The sequence below is a fragment of the Suillus discolor genome (assembly GCF_016758755.1).
Source record: "Suillus discolor strain FC423 chromosome Unknown F5147scaffold_94, whole genome shotgun sequence".
Classification (NCBI taxonomy): domain Eukaryota; kingdom Fungi; phylum Basidiomycota; class Agaricomycetes; order Boletales; family Suillaceae; genus Suillus; species Suillus discolor.
In genome coordinates, this window is record NW_024541341.1 from 118475 (window position 1) to 132860 (window position 14386).

General features: G+C 47.9%; 4 protein-coding genes across 4 annotated transcripts; 2 read left to right on the forward strand and 2 right to left on the reverse strand.

Moving 5' to 3' along the window:
• The first annotated feature begins 28 nt into the window (after window positions 1-28).
• F5147DRAFT_437478 (exocyst complex component Sec5-domain-containing protein) lies at window positions 29-3751 on the forward strand. Its single transcript, XM_041429859.1, has 15 exons — window positions 29-259; window positions 307-414; window positions 464-489; window positions 544-741; window positions 799-879; window positions 932-1316; window positions 1368-1486; window positions 1538-1657; window positions 1717-1847; window positions 1903-2224; window positions 2284-2642; window positions 2698-2814; window positions 2870-3011; window positions 3063-3241; window positions 3298-3751. The coding sequence occupies exons 1-15, from the start codon at window positions 186-188 to the stop codon at window positions 3613-3615; spliced, it is 2679 nt and encodes an 892-aa protein (XP_041286671.1). The 5' UTR covers window positions 29-185; the 3' UTR covers window positions 3616-3751.
• Window positions 3752-3886: 135 nt separating this feature from the next.
• On the reverse strand, window positions 3887-4856 carry F5147DRAFT_779892 (polyubiquitin; the record flags this gene model as incomplete). Its single annotated transcript, XM_041442374.1, has 2 exons — window positions 3887-4700; window positions 4753-4856. 2 exons carry the CDS (start codon window positions 4854-4856, stop codon window positions 3887-3889), a joined length of 918 nt encoding a protein of 305 aa, XP_041286672.1.
• Window positions 4857-10073: 5217 nt separating this feature from the next.
• Window positions 10074-11268, reverse strand: F5147DRAFT_643041 (uncharacterized protein; the record flags this gene model as incomplete). Its single annotated transcript, XM_041433111.1, has 5 exons — window positions 10074-10277; window positions 10331-10659; window positions 10711-10789; window positions 10852-11135; window positions 11199-11268. 5 exons carry the CDS (start codon window positions 11266-11268, stop codon window positions 10122-10124), a joined length of 918 nt encoding a protein of 305 aa, XP_041286673.1. The 3' UTR covers window positions 10074-10121.
• A 1849-nt stretch (window positions 11269-13117) lies between these two features.
• On the forward strand, window positions 13118-14058 carry F5147DRAFT_437882 (uncharacterized protein). The gene is made up of 5 exons (XM_041429860.1): window positions 13118-13265; window positions 13314-13392; window positions 13441-13633; window positions 13686-13733; window positions 13780-14058. Exons 2-5 carry the CDS (start codon window positions 13316-13318, stop codon window positions 13891-13893), a joined length of 432 nt encoding a protein of 143 aa, XP_041286674.1. The 5' UTR covers window positions 13118-13265; window positions 13314-13315; the 3' UTR covers window positions 13894-14058.
• Window positions 14059-14386: the final 328 nt, after the last annotated feature.

Genomic DNA, 14386 nt, shown 5'->3' on the forward strand with positions numbered 1-14386 from the left:
TCACGTGCAACACAAGGACCGTCAAGCAGTGTATCATAAGTGGTCTGTAACTTACCATCCGCCCGCCTAGTGTAACAGAGCAAGTACTACTAGCTGATCTTCGGTATTAGTACTGCTTGTGTACCATTCCGGTGGAGCTGCCGAAATAAAGACCTCTTCTTTATTCCGACTCGTTCTGAATCCTGATGGGTAAGATTAACTTCACGACCGACGAAGCCTCCATCCTCCAGGCCTATAAGTTATCATCCCAGAACCCGACGTACGTGACAAATCCACTGTCTGAATGTACGAATAACCATTGTATAGTAAATGGGAAGATGTAGATCATGACCTCGAAGATCCTCTTTCTGACCTCCTCACTTCCCAATCCAACGATGGAGACGGTGACCCCTTGGGTCTTGGCGGCGTCATTGAGTATGTGTCATCGTTTAAGCCTCACACTCGATGCTAACAACGTTCACAGTCTGACGAGTTTGGATGCGGAATCGAGTGCGTGATTGAGTCTGACTTCAGCTAGGATTTCGGTCGTTCATGTGCTTCCAGAGATGTCTGTGCTGATATCGTCTAAATCATTTGATCCTAAAGCCTTTCTATCTGCTGTACACCCAAACGCAACATACCAAGATCTTGCAGCAGGCATTAACCACCTCCAATCATCCATTGATGCCCGTTCAGAAGCTGTCCGTGTCCTTGTCGAGGATAACTTCGATCGGTTCGTTGCCGTCAAGGCTTCTACTGATGGTGCGTTATGTATCATTTGTCTGCGCGTGCTGCAAAGTAACTAGTGCATGTTCGTAGCGTTATATGCGGAGATGCGTGAAGGATTACTGAGCGACAAGGCAGAATTTGCTAGCAAACCGCTTGTAGACTACTTAAAACGTTGGTTCCAGTCCATTCCTTTCAGTCCTATTTTTCATACTCTCCGACACAGGCTCAGCTGTGAAGGCCAATCAAGTCTTCCTTCCTATCCTCGAGAACGGCGCGAAAACTCAAAAGTTGCGCACTACACTCGGGGTTTTTGAGCGCTCCAAGTTCTTCTTCAGTCTCCCAGGATTTCTCGTGGAATCCATCGAGGCTGGAAGGTATGAAGCTGCATTGCGTCAGTATAACAAGGGGAAATTTCTCCTCGACTCTCGCCCTGGGCAGCTTCTCCCCGTCGAGGCAGGTGCCAACGCAGGCTCTACGGCACAACAGAAGAGAATATTAGACAAGGTATGGGCGAACGTTGAAAAGGTGATGGGAGAGATGAAGGCGCTACTTTTGGCACGGTTGCAAGAACAAGGAAGGAGCGTCGAGGAAATGGAAAGAGGGATTGAGTACGTTTACTCGTTATTGTTGTATGTTTCGCTCTCAACCAGACTGTCCAGGATTCTCCTGGAACTGAATGTGCCTGAAGACCCGATATGGACTTACTTTGATAGTCAGCATAAGCGCATCATGGACAGGATGAGTACTGCCTACAGGACTGGTGTTTCAAACATCGATGGCACGTTCTTCTCGTGTTGTTGAGTACTTTTCATACTGACATACATTATAGCCACAAAGTCTCGCACGACACCTGAACTGTCGTCTCCGAATGCGCTCAGACAGATCCTTGGTGCGCAACTCCAAGTATGTATCGTAGCGCTGGAGAGCAAAGCTCCCGAAGCCGTAATTGGTGCGCTATCATATCCACTCTATCAAGTTATTATTCATTTTCATCCCTGTCGTACTTAGCGCAAGCAGGTGGTCATGAAGTGTGGCAGGTTATCTGGGACATGGTAAAAAACGTCTCCGAGGTTATGGTCTCTTCGTTGCCCAACTTCTGGAAAATCGCAAGGAGCTTCTCGGAGGGGAAGTTCAAACGAGTTCGTGTCATTTGTGCGGTCATATCACTTTTCTGACGTCTACTCTTTCTTCCAGCCATCGTCATCGAGGCGCAGTGCCTCGCAATGCAGGCAAATGGCACTAGATATCATCAAGCTCTATATCAACTTCCTCTCGGAATTTTTTATTCTTTCTGACATCCTATCAAACTCTCCTACCCCCAATTCTCCCGAGCATCTTCCGTCTCATTCAAATTCGCTAACGACGGCTCACTGGCTGACCAAGATCCTTAGTGAAGTACAGGATTGCGTCACAGAGATTGGCGCATTGGAACTTGGAGAAGGCGGTCTGGTGAAAGGGCTAGTGGAGAGCGTGCGCTGGCGTTTTGAAGATATCCTAGTGAAATCTTGGTTGCGAGGTATGCGTTACTAACAACGTTCTACTATCCCTTGTGTATCTATTGACCAACTATCCCAGACGCAAACTACATGTATGCGCTCGAATCATTCACTCCTGATGTTTCCGTTCCTTTCACAACGCTCTACCTCGCTAATCTTGAATCGTTCATGCGCCACCTTGCAACGTCAGCATTCAAAATCGCGGGTGGTATCTCGACAGACAGTGGATCAGGCATGTTGCGGGCAACGCAACAGAACATCGTGCCACCAGCATTCATATCGAAAATCACGAAGGCATTTTTGGACGCAATATACGCGGTTCTGGATGGGTTTCTTGTGCTCGTCACGGAGGAAGCACCACCAGGTGTGGGCAGCATCGTGGCAGCGGGAATACCCGAGGGAGAAGGGAAGCAGGAGCTGATTGATCTGCGCGACTCGGTGCGTAGTTTTGTGTGCTCCGTAATTCTGGCCCCTGATACAGTCATGTGTTAAGAACACGAGGCTGCTCCTCGTGATATCCAATTTCTCACATTTATCAGGATCATTGATACCCAGTATGTTATCTCAACTGGAGAATGCGCTCAGCATATCAGTCGAGGATGATAAAAAGGTATTGTTCTAATTCTCCTACTTGCGTGGCCTTCCATGCTCACATTGTGACGTAGACATTAGTGAAAGCAGTGACTGCGCTTGACAAGACTCTTTTTGATGGGTATATCAAACCCAAGGCTGCCGCCGTCGCAGTCATCTTGCAAGAGGGCATTCTCGACAAAGACATGGATTGGTACGAGACGCCACAACCTACGGGTGAGCCTGTCCACTTCACTTGTTGCTACCTACTCTGACATTCACTGCAAGAAATACGACCATATATGTACAAGGCCTTGATGGGCCTTGTCGAGATTCACGCGCAAATTAGTCGCGTCGCGGAGAATCTACTCGAACGTGGGATGTACGCGCTTGTGGAGAACGTCGCTCAAGATGCATTGCTCTCATTCAAACAAGTCAAGCGGTTCGGCATGGGCGGTATGCTTCGCGTAAGCTACATTCTCCTTCCTTACATATTACATTATCGCTAAGATAATATCTACAGGCTACGCTAGAGATCGAGTTCATGCACCAAACGCTTGCTCGCTACGTGTCTCCATCAGCCGCGAAGACGCTCTCTGAGTTGTATAACAAGATCTCGCAGGCGTATGCACGACGGCCGGGAGATGAGAATTTGCAGGGGAATCTGGACAGTGTGAAGAGGACGTTGGCGGAGAGCCGGCGTGCGACTGGGATTGAATTTATGTGCTTTAGAGCAGCCAAGGACAAGAGTGGAAAGGGGAAGAAGGAGAAGGACGAGGGTAGGGAGCGGGGAAAGGATAGAGGGAAGGACAGAGAAGGCAGAGGTGACAACAGTACTTAGTAGGTGTTCATTGCAAACAGTTTGATGACATTCAGTGCGATCTGAGATTCAATCGATTTGGCTGTTCACCATCCTCTGAAGTTGTGATACAACTACGATGCACACGCTACCTGGTTCATGTAGTCTGATTAGCTCAGTCGAAATGTCCCTTGAGATATCATAGAGGAAGTTCATCAAAGTTCACAGTACGATGCAATAATGATGGGTTGGTACTACAGCAGGATGCTACGGTGATGTGAAATAAACGATAGGTATGCGAAACTACCCGATACTAAAGACCACCACGAAGACGGAGCACAAGGTGAAGGGTGCTCTCCTTCTGAATGTTGTAATCCGACAAGGTGCGACCGTCTTCCAACTGCTTGCCAGCAAAGATCAGACGCTGCTGGTCCGGTGGGATACCCTCCTTGTCCTGAATCTTCGCCTTGACATTGTCGATGGTGTCTGATGACTCCACCTCTAATGTGATCGTCTTACCCGTGAGGGTCTTGACGAAGATCTGCATACCACCACGAAGACGGAGAACGAGATGGAGGGTAGACTCCTTCTGAATGTTGTAGTCGGAAAGAGTGCGACCGTCTTCGAGCTGCTTGCCTGCGAAAATGAGGCGCTGCTGATCGGGAGGGATACCCTCCTTGTCTTGAATCTTCGCCTTGACGTTGTCAATGGTGTCAGAGGACTCCACCTCCAGCGTGATGGTCTTGCCCGTGAGGGTCTTGACGAAGATCTGCATACCGCCACGTAGACGGAGAACGAGGTGAAGGGTGGACTCCTTCTGGATGTTGTAGTCGGAAAGAGTACGTCCGTCTTCAAGCTGCTTGCCGGCGAAAATGAGGCGTTGTTGGTCAGGGGGGATGCCCTCCTTATCCTGGATCTTCGCCTTCACATTGTCGATGGTGTCAGAAGACTCCACCTCCAACGTGATCGTCTTTCCCGTGAGGGTCTTGACGAAGATCTGCATGCCTCCACGGAGACGCAGGACCAAGTGAAGGGTAGACTCCTTCTGAATGTTGTAGTCGGAGAGAGTTCGACCATCCTCAAGCTGCTTGCCAGCAAAAATGAGACGCTGCTGGTCAGGTGGAATACTGTAGACACAACCATCAGTTATAAGTGGCGTTGACCGGGACATATACATACCCCTCCTTGTCTTGGATCTTGGCCTTGACGTTATCGATGGTATCAGAGGATTCGACCTCAAGAGTGATGGTCTTGCCAGTGAGCGTCTTCACAAAAATCTGCATTCTGTGGCTCAATGTCAGTCTCGTATATACAGGAGATTAGAACGGTCAAAAACTCACGCGAAGGAGATGGACTATAGAGTGTACAGGAGTTTGTAGGAGTGGTTTGTGAGAGCAATTGTAAGGAAACGCCTAGATAACGAGTCATTATATAATGGGAGGTGGCGGAGTTTAAACATCCAGCCACACACTGTCACCTGTGACAGCGCCCCGGAGGCTCAGGAGCGCTCACTAAGCACTTTACTGGATCCTTCTGGAGGCGTAGGGCAGTATCTACCGCATGCGTGGCACAGGTTGCATCAAGGCTATGATCACACGTAACAATCAAAACGCAGAGTAAGATCCTTTGTCAGCGCCTCCAGAGTCTAGACTCTAGAAATGATATTCCATGGCTATCTGAGCAGACGTCCAGATAGCAAGTGGCTGACCCCAAGCGCTCTACCTCAAGCCTCCGCTGGTCAGAATTTGATACTCAGCAAGTGCATCAACTCTAGCATGCAGCATTGTTCGTCGGGTTTGGGAATCATCTAACTTGGGGTCGCGCTCGGATAAAAAACTTTTCAATCGCGAGTACAGCAGACTCTCGTACCAGTATTGAAATATCGTCATAGTATATTGGGATGGATGGCGGGGCCGTAGACCTGCTTGGGCAAGAGCTCGCTCGCAACGCCGGAGAGTCCGACAACTTTGAGGGCTGAACGCTATCGACAACACCCAGCCTTTTTTTCTTCGGTTTTGTGCGGTTATCATGTCCGAAGGACCGAATCCATCGTGACCCACCGATCAGCTGAGACACAGCTGTGTGTAACTTGTGAAAAGATTTACGCGTTGTTGACGGGGCAATCGAGACCTTGCGCTTGGATCGGCTGATTTTTTTCGTGCGAGATCTTCGGTGCATAGCATTAATATTATTTTGAGATGGGCAGCTGACCAAGTCTGTGCTCATGAGTGGGAACTAATCAGTACTCGCGACTGTGGTGGCAGGGAGGGATAAATGCTGCAAGGGACGATGGGACTTAGAGTGCTCGTAGCGAATCTTTGAGGGCGCGCAAGTTATCTTGACCGGCCTTAACCCGGTGATCTTCGCGTAATGACTTCAAATTTGGTGCTGCATAGAGATTGTACCTTTGAAAAGAAACTATAGTCCAATACACATGCATGTAGTATGATATATACGAAAGTACCAATGAAAACCGCTCAGATCCCACATCAAAATGCATCTACAGTATTTCAATCGTTTGGACGTCCATCAGGTCTCGAACAGAAGCCACATCCTTGACTTGCGCAATGATATCACGATCTGACGCGATCCTCTTGTATTCTCCGCCACGCTGCCGCGCTAGTAAAAATGCGCCAAAAGGCTGCCCAAGGCGAACAACCAACCGCAATGCTCGCGATTCTAGATCATCCACCTCCTGTTTTACAACAGAACGGTTAGGTGAGTCATCAGACGGAGACGAGGGCGGAGTCCAATTATCCCCTTCGCTCTCTGTATCGTCTTGAAGATCTGCAAAGTCTGGTAACTCGAGGATAGACCGATCCCAGGGACGGACAAGCATGAAGGTTTGCTGAGTGGGCCTTGTCCTCAAGAACTGGTCAATCGGCTTTTTGGTGGTGATCAGCAGGTCTTCGAGCCCGTCTGCCTTGACTTCATATCGAATCTCCTGGGATGGACCATAGCTCAGACTGACCTCTGTAACATTTAATGCGAGGCCAGGTAGATGTAGTCTGCAGTTCGTGAAACGAGCAGCGCTCGTGTTGTCAAGCCGGTCGTAAAGTTCCGAAGCAAAATCCACAATCGTGGGAGTTTCTCGCAGGGAAGAGATGGTTGTCTGAATCTGATCTTCGGATAAAGATGGAAGGGCATGTGGAGGAGTGGCGCAAGAAGTGATATAGGCCGGAAGACAGCTATTGAACTCGGAAGGTTGTCCGACCCAGTCGAGGACGGTGATGTCTCCCGACCGAGCCACGATCTCCTGCAGGAGCCGCCTGAGCGCGTTCTGCTTCTTCTCCCCGTAGATCACAGGTAGGTGGATATCGAAGATCCCAAATAACGAGTACGCGATGTCTTCTTGCAATGTGGTGACGCGAGATGACGCCCATTGAAGTCTCTGTCGAGCGTCGCTCATCCCAGGACAGAAGGAGATCAGAGCCCGTGCATCTGTTCCTGTCGCATCCTCCAACTCCTTCATGATTGCAGGGGACTCTTTGTGGTTGGAAGAGCTATCATCGAGATATAATGACCAATCATTTTGATAGAATAATACAACTTTTGGAGCGACGAACTCTTGAAAGGTCCATCCTCGCTGGTTCCAAACACTCCTCGCCAGTGCACCGGGACGGGATGAAGGAGGCACATCGCATAGGTAGACAATTGCAAGCGCTGAGTGGCGGTACCAGACGAACATGGAGTTGACCGATTCTTGAAGCTCGGTGTTGCTCCTCTTGTCAATGCAGCATGTGTCCATCCACGCCCAGCGATATCCAGAATTGCGAGCGACCACGCAGAACGACTGCAGTTTCGCGATCCCGCCAAGTCCATTCAACTAGCGCACATCTTTATCCTGGATGTCGTGCAGCAGCGCCTCCGTCTCTTCCCACCTGTGTGACAGCAAGACGCAGCGGAAGTATGCTGCTGCCACTTGCTTGATGCGGTCCATTTGAAGGTCTGAATGCTTCGTTGTGAATGACAAAAGCTCCTTATACTCTGCACTCGTTTTGAAGGCGTATATTTGGGCTGCTCGATCGCACAAAAGACCCGTGGATGTATTAAGTAGACGCAGCGGGGCATATTCGAGTTCAATCCAGACTGCTCTTTGAATGGCGTCTTCTGCTTCAGATGGACAAACATACTGCTGACGCAGATCTACAGAATGAGATAGGCATTTCGAAATCATGCAGGAGTTTCCCATGGCTTACCTCGTATCTGAGCTTCGTCAGAATCGTCCAACTTGGATAACATGATTTTGAAGGCCTCGATGGCTTTGTCGTAACGTTGCGCCCCACGTAGCGCTGTATGCATCAACTGGTATCCAACGTGAGATGAAGGATTGAGTTCAGTAGCCTATGTATACATTGCTGAAGTCAACATGGGCTACAAAATCATAGATGCCATCGTACCTTTTGCGCGTCGAGAAGCGCCTCTTCCCATAACCTTTTCCCCAACTGTTCCCTGCTGCGATTTGCGAAGACGACACAGGATTCAGAATCCAGGTTGATCGCCGCCCAGTACAGGTCAATAGCCATGCCATACTTGCTTGCAGCGAGGGCGTCTCCGCTGGCAAGACAGAGCGCGCTGCATTCTTCCATGAACACTGAGTGAAATGGAGGCGAGAATTGTAGCTCGTGTGACGTTAAGAACACCAGACTTGCATTCCAGGCAGCTGGCCTTCGTTGTTTTGTCAATATTGTCCATGATGTATCGGTATGATCTCACGGCATCTTGAAGTTTACTTGCCCAAAGGAGTGCATCACAACATTTCTGGTCTGCAGTGAGCCACAAAGATTTGAGATCCCAGCCGAAGAGCTGAACAAGGGATTTGATTATGAAAGCGTTTCGGGTGTGTTCAGCGTTCACGTACCACCAAATCCTCGTAAATTTACTCTCGGAGGGGGGTAGTGATTGTAATGATGTTCGACATTTTACTGGACGCTGATGGTGTTGAACACGGTCGAGGTGTACTTCGGAGGAATCGTGTCTTTGTTTAAGCTGTAGAGGTGCGTGTGTTATGCGTTTGATGGTGCTTCACTGTTTCAACCTCAATAGACGCCCAGGTCGCTTAAGGCTGTTTCGCTTCCACGCCTCCATCACTGTAAGGCACCCTACTGCCTACCCGCTGTCCTTGACGGTATGCCGTTCCAGCACTCCTGCAGAGCATACATGCGTCACACTCTTGTATAATCATAAACTGCAAATATTGGCACTGGTGTTGCAGTGAAGTGACTTCGAGGCCGGCCTGGGGCTGCTGGCAGCGTGATACGTATGGGCAAGTTGTGCTTGGGTCTTTAGGAATGTGCTGAGAACATCGCCAAGAGACAAGCCGTCAGCGTTCGGAGCCTGCTCTGTAGACCAAACCAGGGATGTTGTTTGTTGTTGTTAATATAACTAGCAGGTCGATGTTTGTCAATATTCATTCCGACTGATTTCTTCCAGGTAATTAATGTTTGATGTCGCACAGCGCGAGGATGACTGGGACTCAAAGCTCTTAGAGGTTCAATGTTTGTTATTGTTCTTCGCATGATGCACGATGCAATCGTCCAGAAAACGCTCAAATAGATGCTTGCCGCAGCATACGCAAGCCACGCGGAATTGAGGACAGGTTCAACAGTCTCGGAAAATATCTCACCATGGTCAGTCTGTCCAAGAGTACTTCAAAGTCATGGGTCACTCCTGCCGAGGAGATGAGGTATTTTTTGCTTATCAGATCACATTGACATTCCTAGTCTCTAGCTCACCCTTCTGTGGGACTGATGCAGCAAGGTCATGTATTCTGGACCAAGCTGACACGGTTCCACATACCACTCGATGAAATTTTCGCGCCAGGTAGCACTGGCTCAGTCTTGGCTGAAGGGTTCAAGCAACTGAGCTTTCGCGTAACGTGTTCTATCACTGAAGACCAGTTCCCGCACATCCAACAATTGACCCTGCCATGGGATAATGCCGCCCGCATGCTACGTCGTCAAAACGGCTCGCGTTGTGTACCTTGGAACTGAGTTGGTGAGTGCCGTTTGTGCTCTGAAAGCCTTTTTTTTGTAGAGAGCGATAATCACGTTGATCACACGTTTCCATGGTTGGATTCTCAGAATTACTGGAGACCAGGCGAACGAATCGTCCAGCTCAGAGCCAGCTTCGGGGTCACAGGCACACATGCGAATAGACTCATGTTTGGCCTGGAAGGTATCTTGGGATAGCACGTTTGGCTATTCAGATCCTACATATAGCACCCGAGTTGGCATCGTTCCTCTCTATTTCCATACTTTCCAGCTGCGATAACGCATCAGCTATTTCGAGCTAGTCTCAGACTATCGCCAGATGTGCAGCGTGAAATGTGCCCTTCGTTCTCAGACTGACCATATTACGATGCACTCCAGGACTAGTTATTCGGTTTAGACAAGTGTTTTTTAAATTAGCTAAACTAGTAGTAAGTGTGAGAATATAATACTAACGTACGACAAAGTTGAAACGGGCGGAAGATATCTCGCAAACATTGTGATTCGAATGCTAATCATTCGGACGTGGATGTGGCACCATATGCCAGAACCCCACTATTATGGATTCTTACTGTTCATATTGCTGCTGCTAGTAGAAGATGAGTTGTGATGGAAAGTTCCATGCAGAGCTGTCCGAGTGATGTTAGAGGCCATGTCTTTTGACCATGCAACCCCTGAAGCGACCCTTAAAATGATGAGCTGGGGTGTCAAAACCTAGCGAATTGTTAGTATATGACAGCTCATCGTAGTAGTGCAAGCGAACGTACCACGAAGGCTGCCCAGACTATTTCCACCGCCGTCGCACTTGGGATACCTTGGATATAGGTGACGAGGCAGGCGATTCCCAGAATTGTGAAAGGAAGGGAAGACTCCACCAGAATTGCCATAATGCCCGTGTAAAGACTTCTCTGTTCATCGTCAAGAACAGATCGTGCTCTGCGATAAAAGAATAGTAGTCGGGAAAAGATTAATGTAGTCACAATGATGTTAAAGCTGACAGTTAACGCGACCCATGAAATGCCGAATTGTGCGGTAAGGCCCTGCCATAGATTTGTCATTGGCATGGCACTCTCAATCACCATCATGATAGCCATAGCTGCACAGAGCAATGGTTACTTTGGTACAGGATGGACAACGTAGCACGTACTAGCAGATCCCAGGTATATAATTGCAGGGATGACGATTACTGGCAATCTTGACTCCCAAATAATGTAACAGCGGTAAAGCTTTCAAGATCATGATATATATGAGTATTGGAGCTCAATAACGATATATGTTGTAATCTCACCAAGAGTCCGTCTGTCATCATATTTGTGAGGCACACTGCCGATGTACCAAAGACATTGTACCAAGCGGCCGAATTTGCAGCAAAAAATGCAGGAGGGCCACCAGGGTCGTTTCGCCTTTCTATCCACATTAGTTCACAAAAGGCGTTATTGCTTGCGATACTGATGGTGAAAAGAAGCAAGAGAATGCCTCCAAAACATATGTAGAATATCCTGTGCTGCACTTGCTTAATCTTGGAGGTCACAAGCAGGTGGGTAGAGTAGGTATATAGGAATAAATTTCCTCCTATGCCCGGGGAGTACGAGGTGTCAATAATCGACTATTACTACTCATATGATAGAAGTTCACCATAAACGGCTGTGGAAATGGTATTCCCAACATACATCGCACGCTCCGTAGCAAGTTCGGTGGACGCCATGAGAGATACGGAAGGAGACACTGTGGGTTGGTTACTGGGACTACCAGCGTTTCAGCTGCACTAATATATAAATCAACAATACTTAATTATATAGGATTACGGCAGAAAGCATTCCTGGGTCCACGGCGAAGCTGGAAAGACTGTACCAGTAGATTTGATGGCATCATACACTGTTTACGTTGAGTCGCGACCCCGGCTCGATACAATCATTCCTTTGTGTTTCAACTTGAAGTTAGGTCGCGACTGGATCTCTTGCGGACTACAACACAGCAACCAAGAACCCAAAGCAGCGAGCAGTTGATTTACTTACAGCCATGTGCCGCATACAGTCAGCCCATGGCCATGTTCTTCTAATACAACAGTTAACCTCTCTGTTGAAAGTGTCGCAAACATGAAAACAAGACCAATAGACTCGTAAATATCACTTCACCTGAAGATCTTCTGTTCCTTTTTCAAATCATGTATTGATCTCCTCGGCCATCATGTCTTGCTCTTACTACTCTGGCGCCAATTTGCTGCATCACAACCCCCGCGGATACCTTCGCAGCGATTCAGAGTTTCAAAGTGTTGATCTTGGTGAAGTTGATGGTGGCGTTCTGAACACGCTAGTCGTCAGTAAGCCCGAAACCGTTGTGATGAAGGAACTGACTTCTGATGGTTTCAAACTTTCATATCAGTTTCATATCTAGTTTTAGAAGCGTGCGTAAAGTCACGCTCTCACAACAGTTTGTAAGCTTACCTGAGTTCCCACAATCAGCACAAATACTGTCCGCGAGAATCAAAGCGTGCTTTGATTATCACTGCCTTTTGGCCTAACGGTCGAGGGACGACAGTCTTGACTACTCACACAGGTATAGTATTTTTTTACGATTGCTCTATCAAGGGTTTTTGAACTTGCAACCTCCGATTGTCGCGACTCGCCTTTGCAAGGGCATATTCTCTTGTACTTCGCAAATCGTCTGCGGTCAGCACCCACCATTCCCTCGCCTTCCACCTATCATTCCTGATGTCACGTCCATTGTCGTATGATTACCGGCGCGAACTAGCAAGTGCATCTGCCCTCTATTGGAACAACAGTGTCACTGGCAGCTGGCATCAAGGAGGTAAGTACTTACATTTGATCCGAGGACACGCAACTGACGCAGTGCTCTAGGAATACAAGAAAAAGATTACGGCGCGGGTGAGTATGATGATTCGCGCCTGCTCTCCCCGGTGAAATTGCCGAGAAGTGTGATGAAGTTCTGCAGCCTGTTATCTGCCTAATCGCTTTCGATTATACGCTCAGAATGGTCTAACGTATATGACTGTGGACCACAACAAATCATATACGTACATGAGACTCATAGCGGTGGCATCGTATGGTTTCCAGTAGACCAATCAGATTTCAGATTTGGTATCTGGCTGCCATCTCACCATCGTGCGATATCGCATGGTGTTTTGCTGATATGATGAAACTTGATAGATTTTACGTCAAATTTGGTACGTTTACGTGCCATCTGATAGACTTAATGCCCGTGTGCCCGAGTCCTACTAGTCTATTGTGAGAACACCTGTACTAGGAAGGAACAAGATATATAATTAATAACTTTTAGTACGTGGAATTATCTTTCGTTGTGCCATATACCATGGATAACTTTCCGTACAAGCTGGCTCTTGTTGACCAGTTAACAGGTATCTATCATCACCGTTGCTTGTCGCGTAGCTCAAGGATGCCACAGAATCTCAGTTGGATAAATCAGTCATGATATGTATCAGAGGTTATGTCGATTGTAAGATAGCCTTCAAACTATCAACAGCATAGTCGCAATGTCTTCCAATCCAGCTCCATTGCTTCATGTCCTGACTGGTGGAAACAAGAGTCTCGAGGGGCCATTGTTCCGCGCGATGATCAGGGCCTGCCTACTAGCCGGAAGAGTATACATCGCAATAGCTATTGATACAGGAGCTATTGCTGGATTAGCTCTCTGGTTTCCTCCAGGGAAAGTTCTTTGGAAAACGTCAGTTGTAATTTTTGCTGGTCACGCAATTTTGCTTACCATCAGAAGTGATGCGCAGAAAAATCTTGGCTTTAACCAATTATTGGAGTCTCTGTCACCCAAGACCAGAGAGTAGTGGACTACCACTGTAAGTAGCACTGATTTTTACCGTTCTTGTCGTTGATGTCCATCAAAGTATGGTTCTGGTCTGGCTCCTTTTATCAAAACGGCGCTGTCTCCTCACGTGCGTCCAATCCTTTCATCCAAATTTTTCTTTAAATTATTTTCAGACTGCTGAGAGCTCCTGGTACCTGAATTGTCTTTGCGTTGATCCAAAGTATCAACACCAAGGAATCGCTACAAACCTGATCAAAACGGTGGAACAGGAGGTGTGGTGTTTTGACTGCTTGTTATATATGCATGATTTCATCCCATTCGCAGGTGATGTCGACGTCCATCCTTGCACTCTGCACAGATACCGATTTCAACGTGCGTGATAGAAAGGGTTGCTGAAAACTTGCTCATAGCACTACAGGTTGCAGTATACAAGGCGCTCCACTTTCAATACAAGGGAGAAGCGACTCTACCAACTGCAGAAGATGACTATATCAATATGCATTGTTTCACTAAGCCTGGCGCAAGGGTGTAGGAGTCGCGTTCAACTGTATTGACAGGCATGTCACGTCGGCGGCAGTTCGTGCCTGAATCATCAGAGCGCATGTTGGGCCATTGTTGGCGGTCTTATACTTACAGGCAAATGTCAGCGTCCTTGAAATTCAACGTCTATATCAATCTTTCCTAACCATAGAAAGAAGGTTGAGAACCACCAGTTGTTAGAGGCTGCGCTAAAGACGGTTCTGAATCTGGGAAATCAATGCCCGGACAGAACAGACTCGGCGAGTTCAATAACGAGTGTGGTATCGTAGCATATGACGTGACACACCCGGGCCATGCAAGGGACTGAAATAAATAAAAGAGGGTAGCGAATGATCTGAGTCTATGTAAGAGACCAGGGGAAAGAGGCAAAACGAGGGTAGGTACGTGAAATTAGTATGTATGATAAGAATGTACACAGATGTAGCGAATGTGGGTTGAAGGGGTATACTCTATATTTGACAATTTGGTTGACGGCGATGGCCATC

What these genes read in the sequence shown, in the direction of transcription:
- F5147DRAFT_437478 (XM_041429859.1), top strand. Translation starts at nt 186, where the DNA reads ATGGGTAAGATTAACTTCACGACCGACGAAGCCTCCATCCTCCAGGCC. An exon ending in CGGAGGGGAAGTTCAAACGA is followed by an intron (nt 1,848 to 1,902) that starts GTTCGTGTCATT and finishes TCTTTCTTCCAG; the next exon opens with CCATCGTCATCGAGGCGCAG. An exon ending in CAGTCGAGGATGATAAAAAG is followed by an intron (nt 2,815 to 2,869) that starts GTATTGTTCTAA and finishes ATTGTGACGTAG; the next exon opens with ACATTAGTGAAAGCAGTGAC.
- F5147DRAFT_437882 (XM_041429860.1), top strand. Translation starts at nt 13,316, where the DNA reads ATGCGCAGAAAAATCTTGGCTTTAACCAATTATTGGAGTCTCTGTCAC. An exon ending in TCAAAACGGTGGAACAGGAG is followed by an intron (nt 13,634 to 13,685) that starts GTGTGGTGTTTT and finishes TCCCATTCGCAG; the next exon opens with GTGATGTCGACGTCCATCCT. An exon ending in GCACAGATACCGATTTCAAC is followed by an intron (nt 13,734 to 13,779) that starts GTGCGTGATAGA and finishes ATAGCACTACAG; the next exon opens with GTTGCAGTATACAAGGCGCT.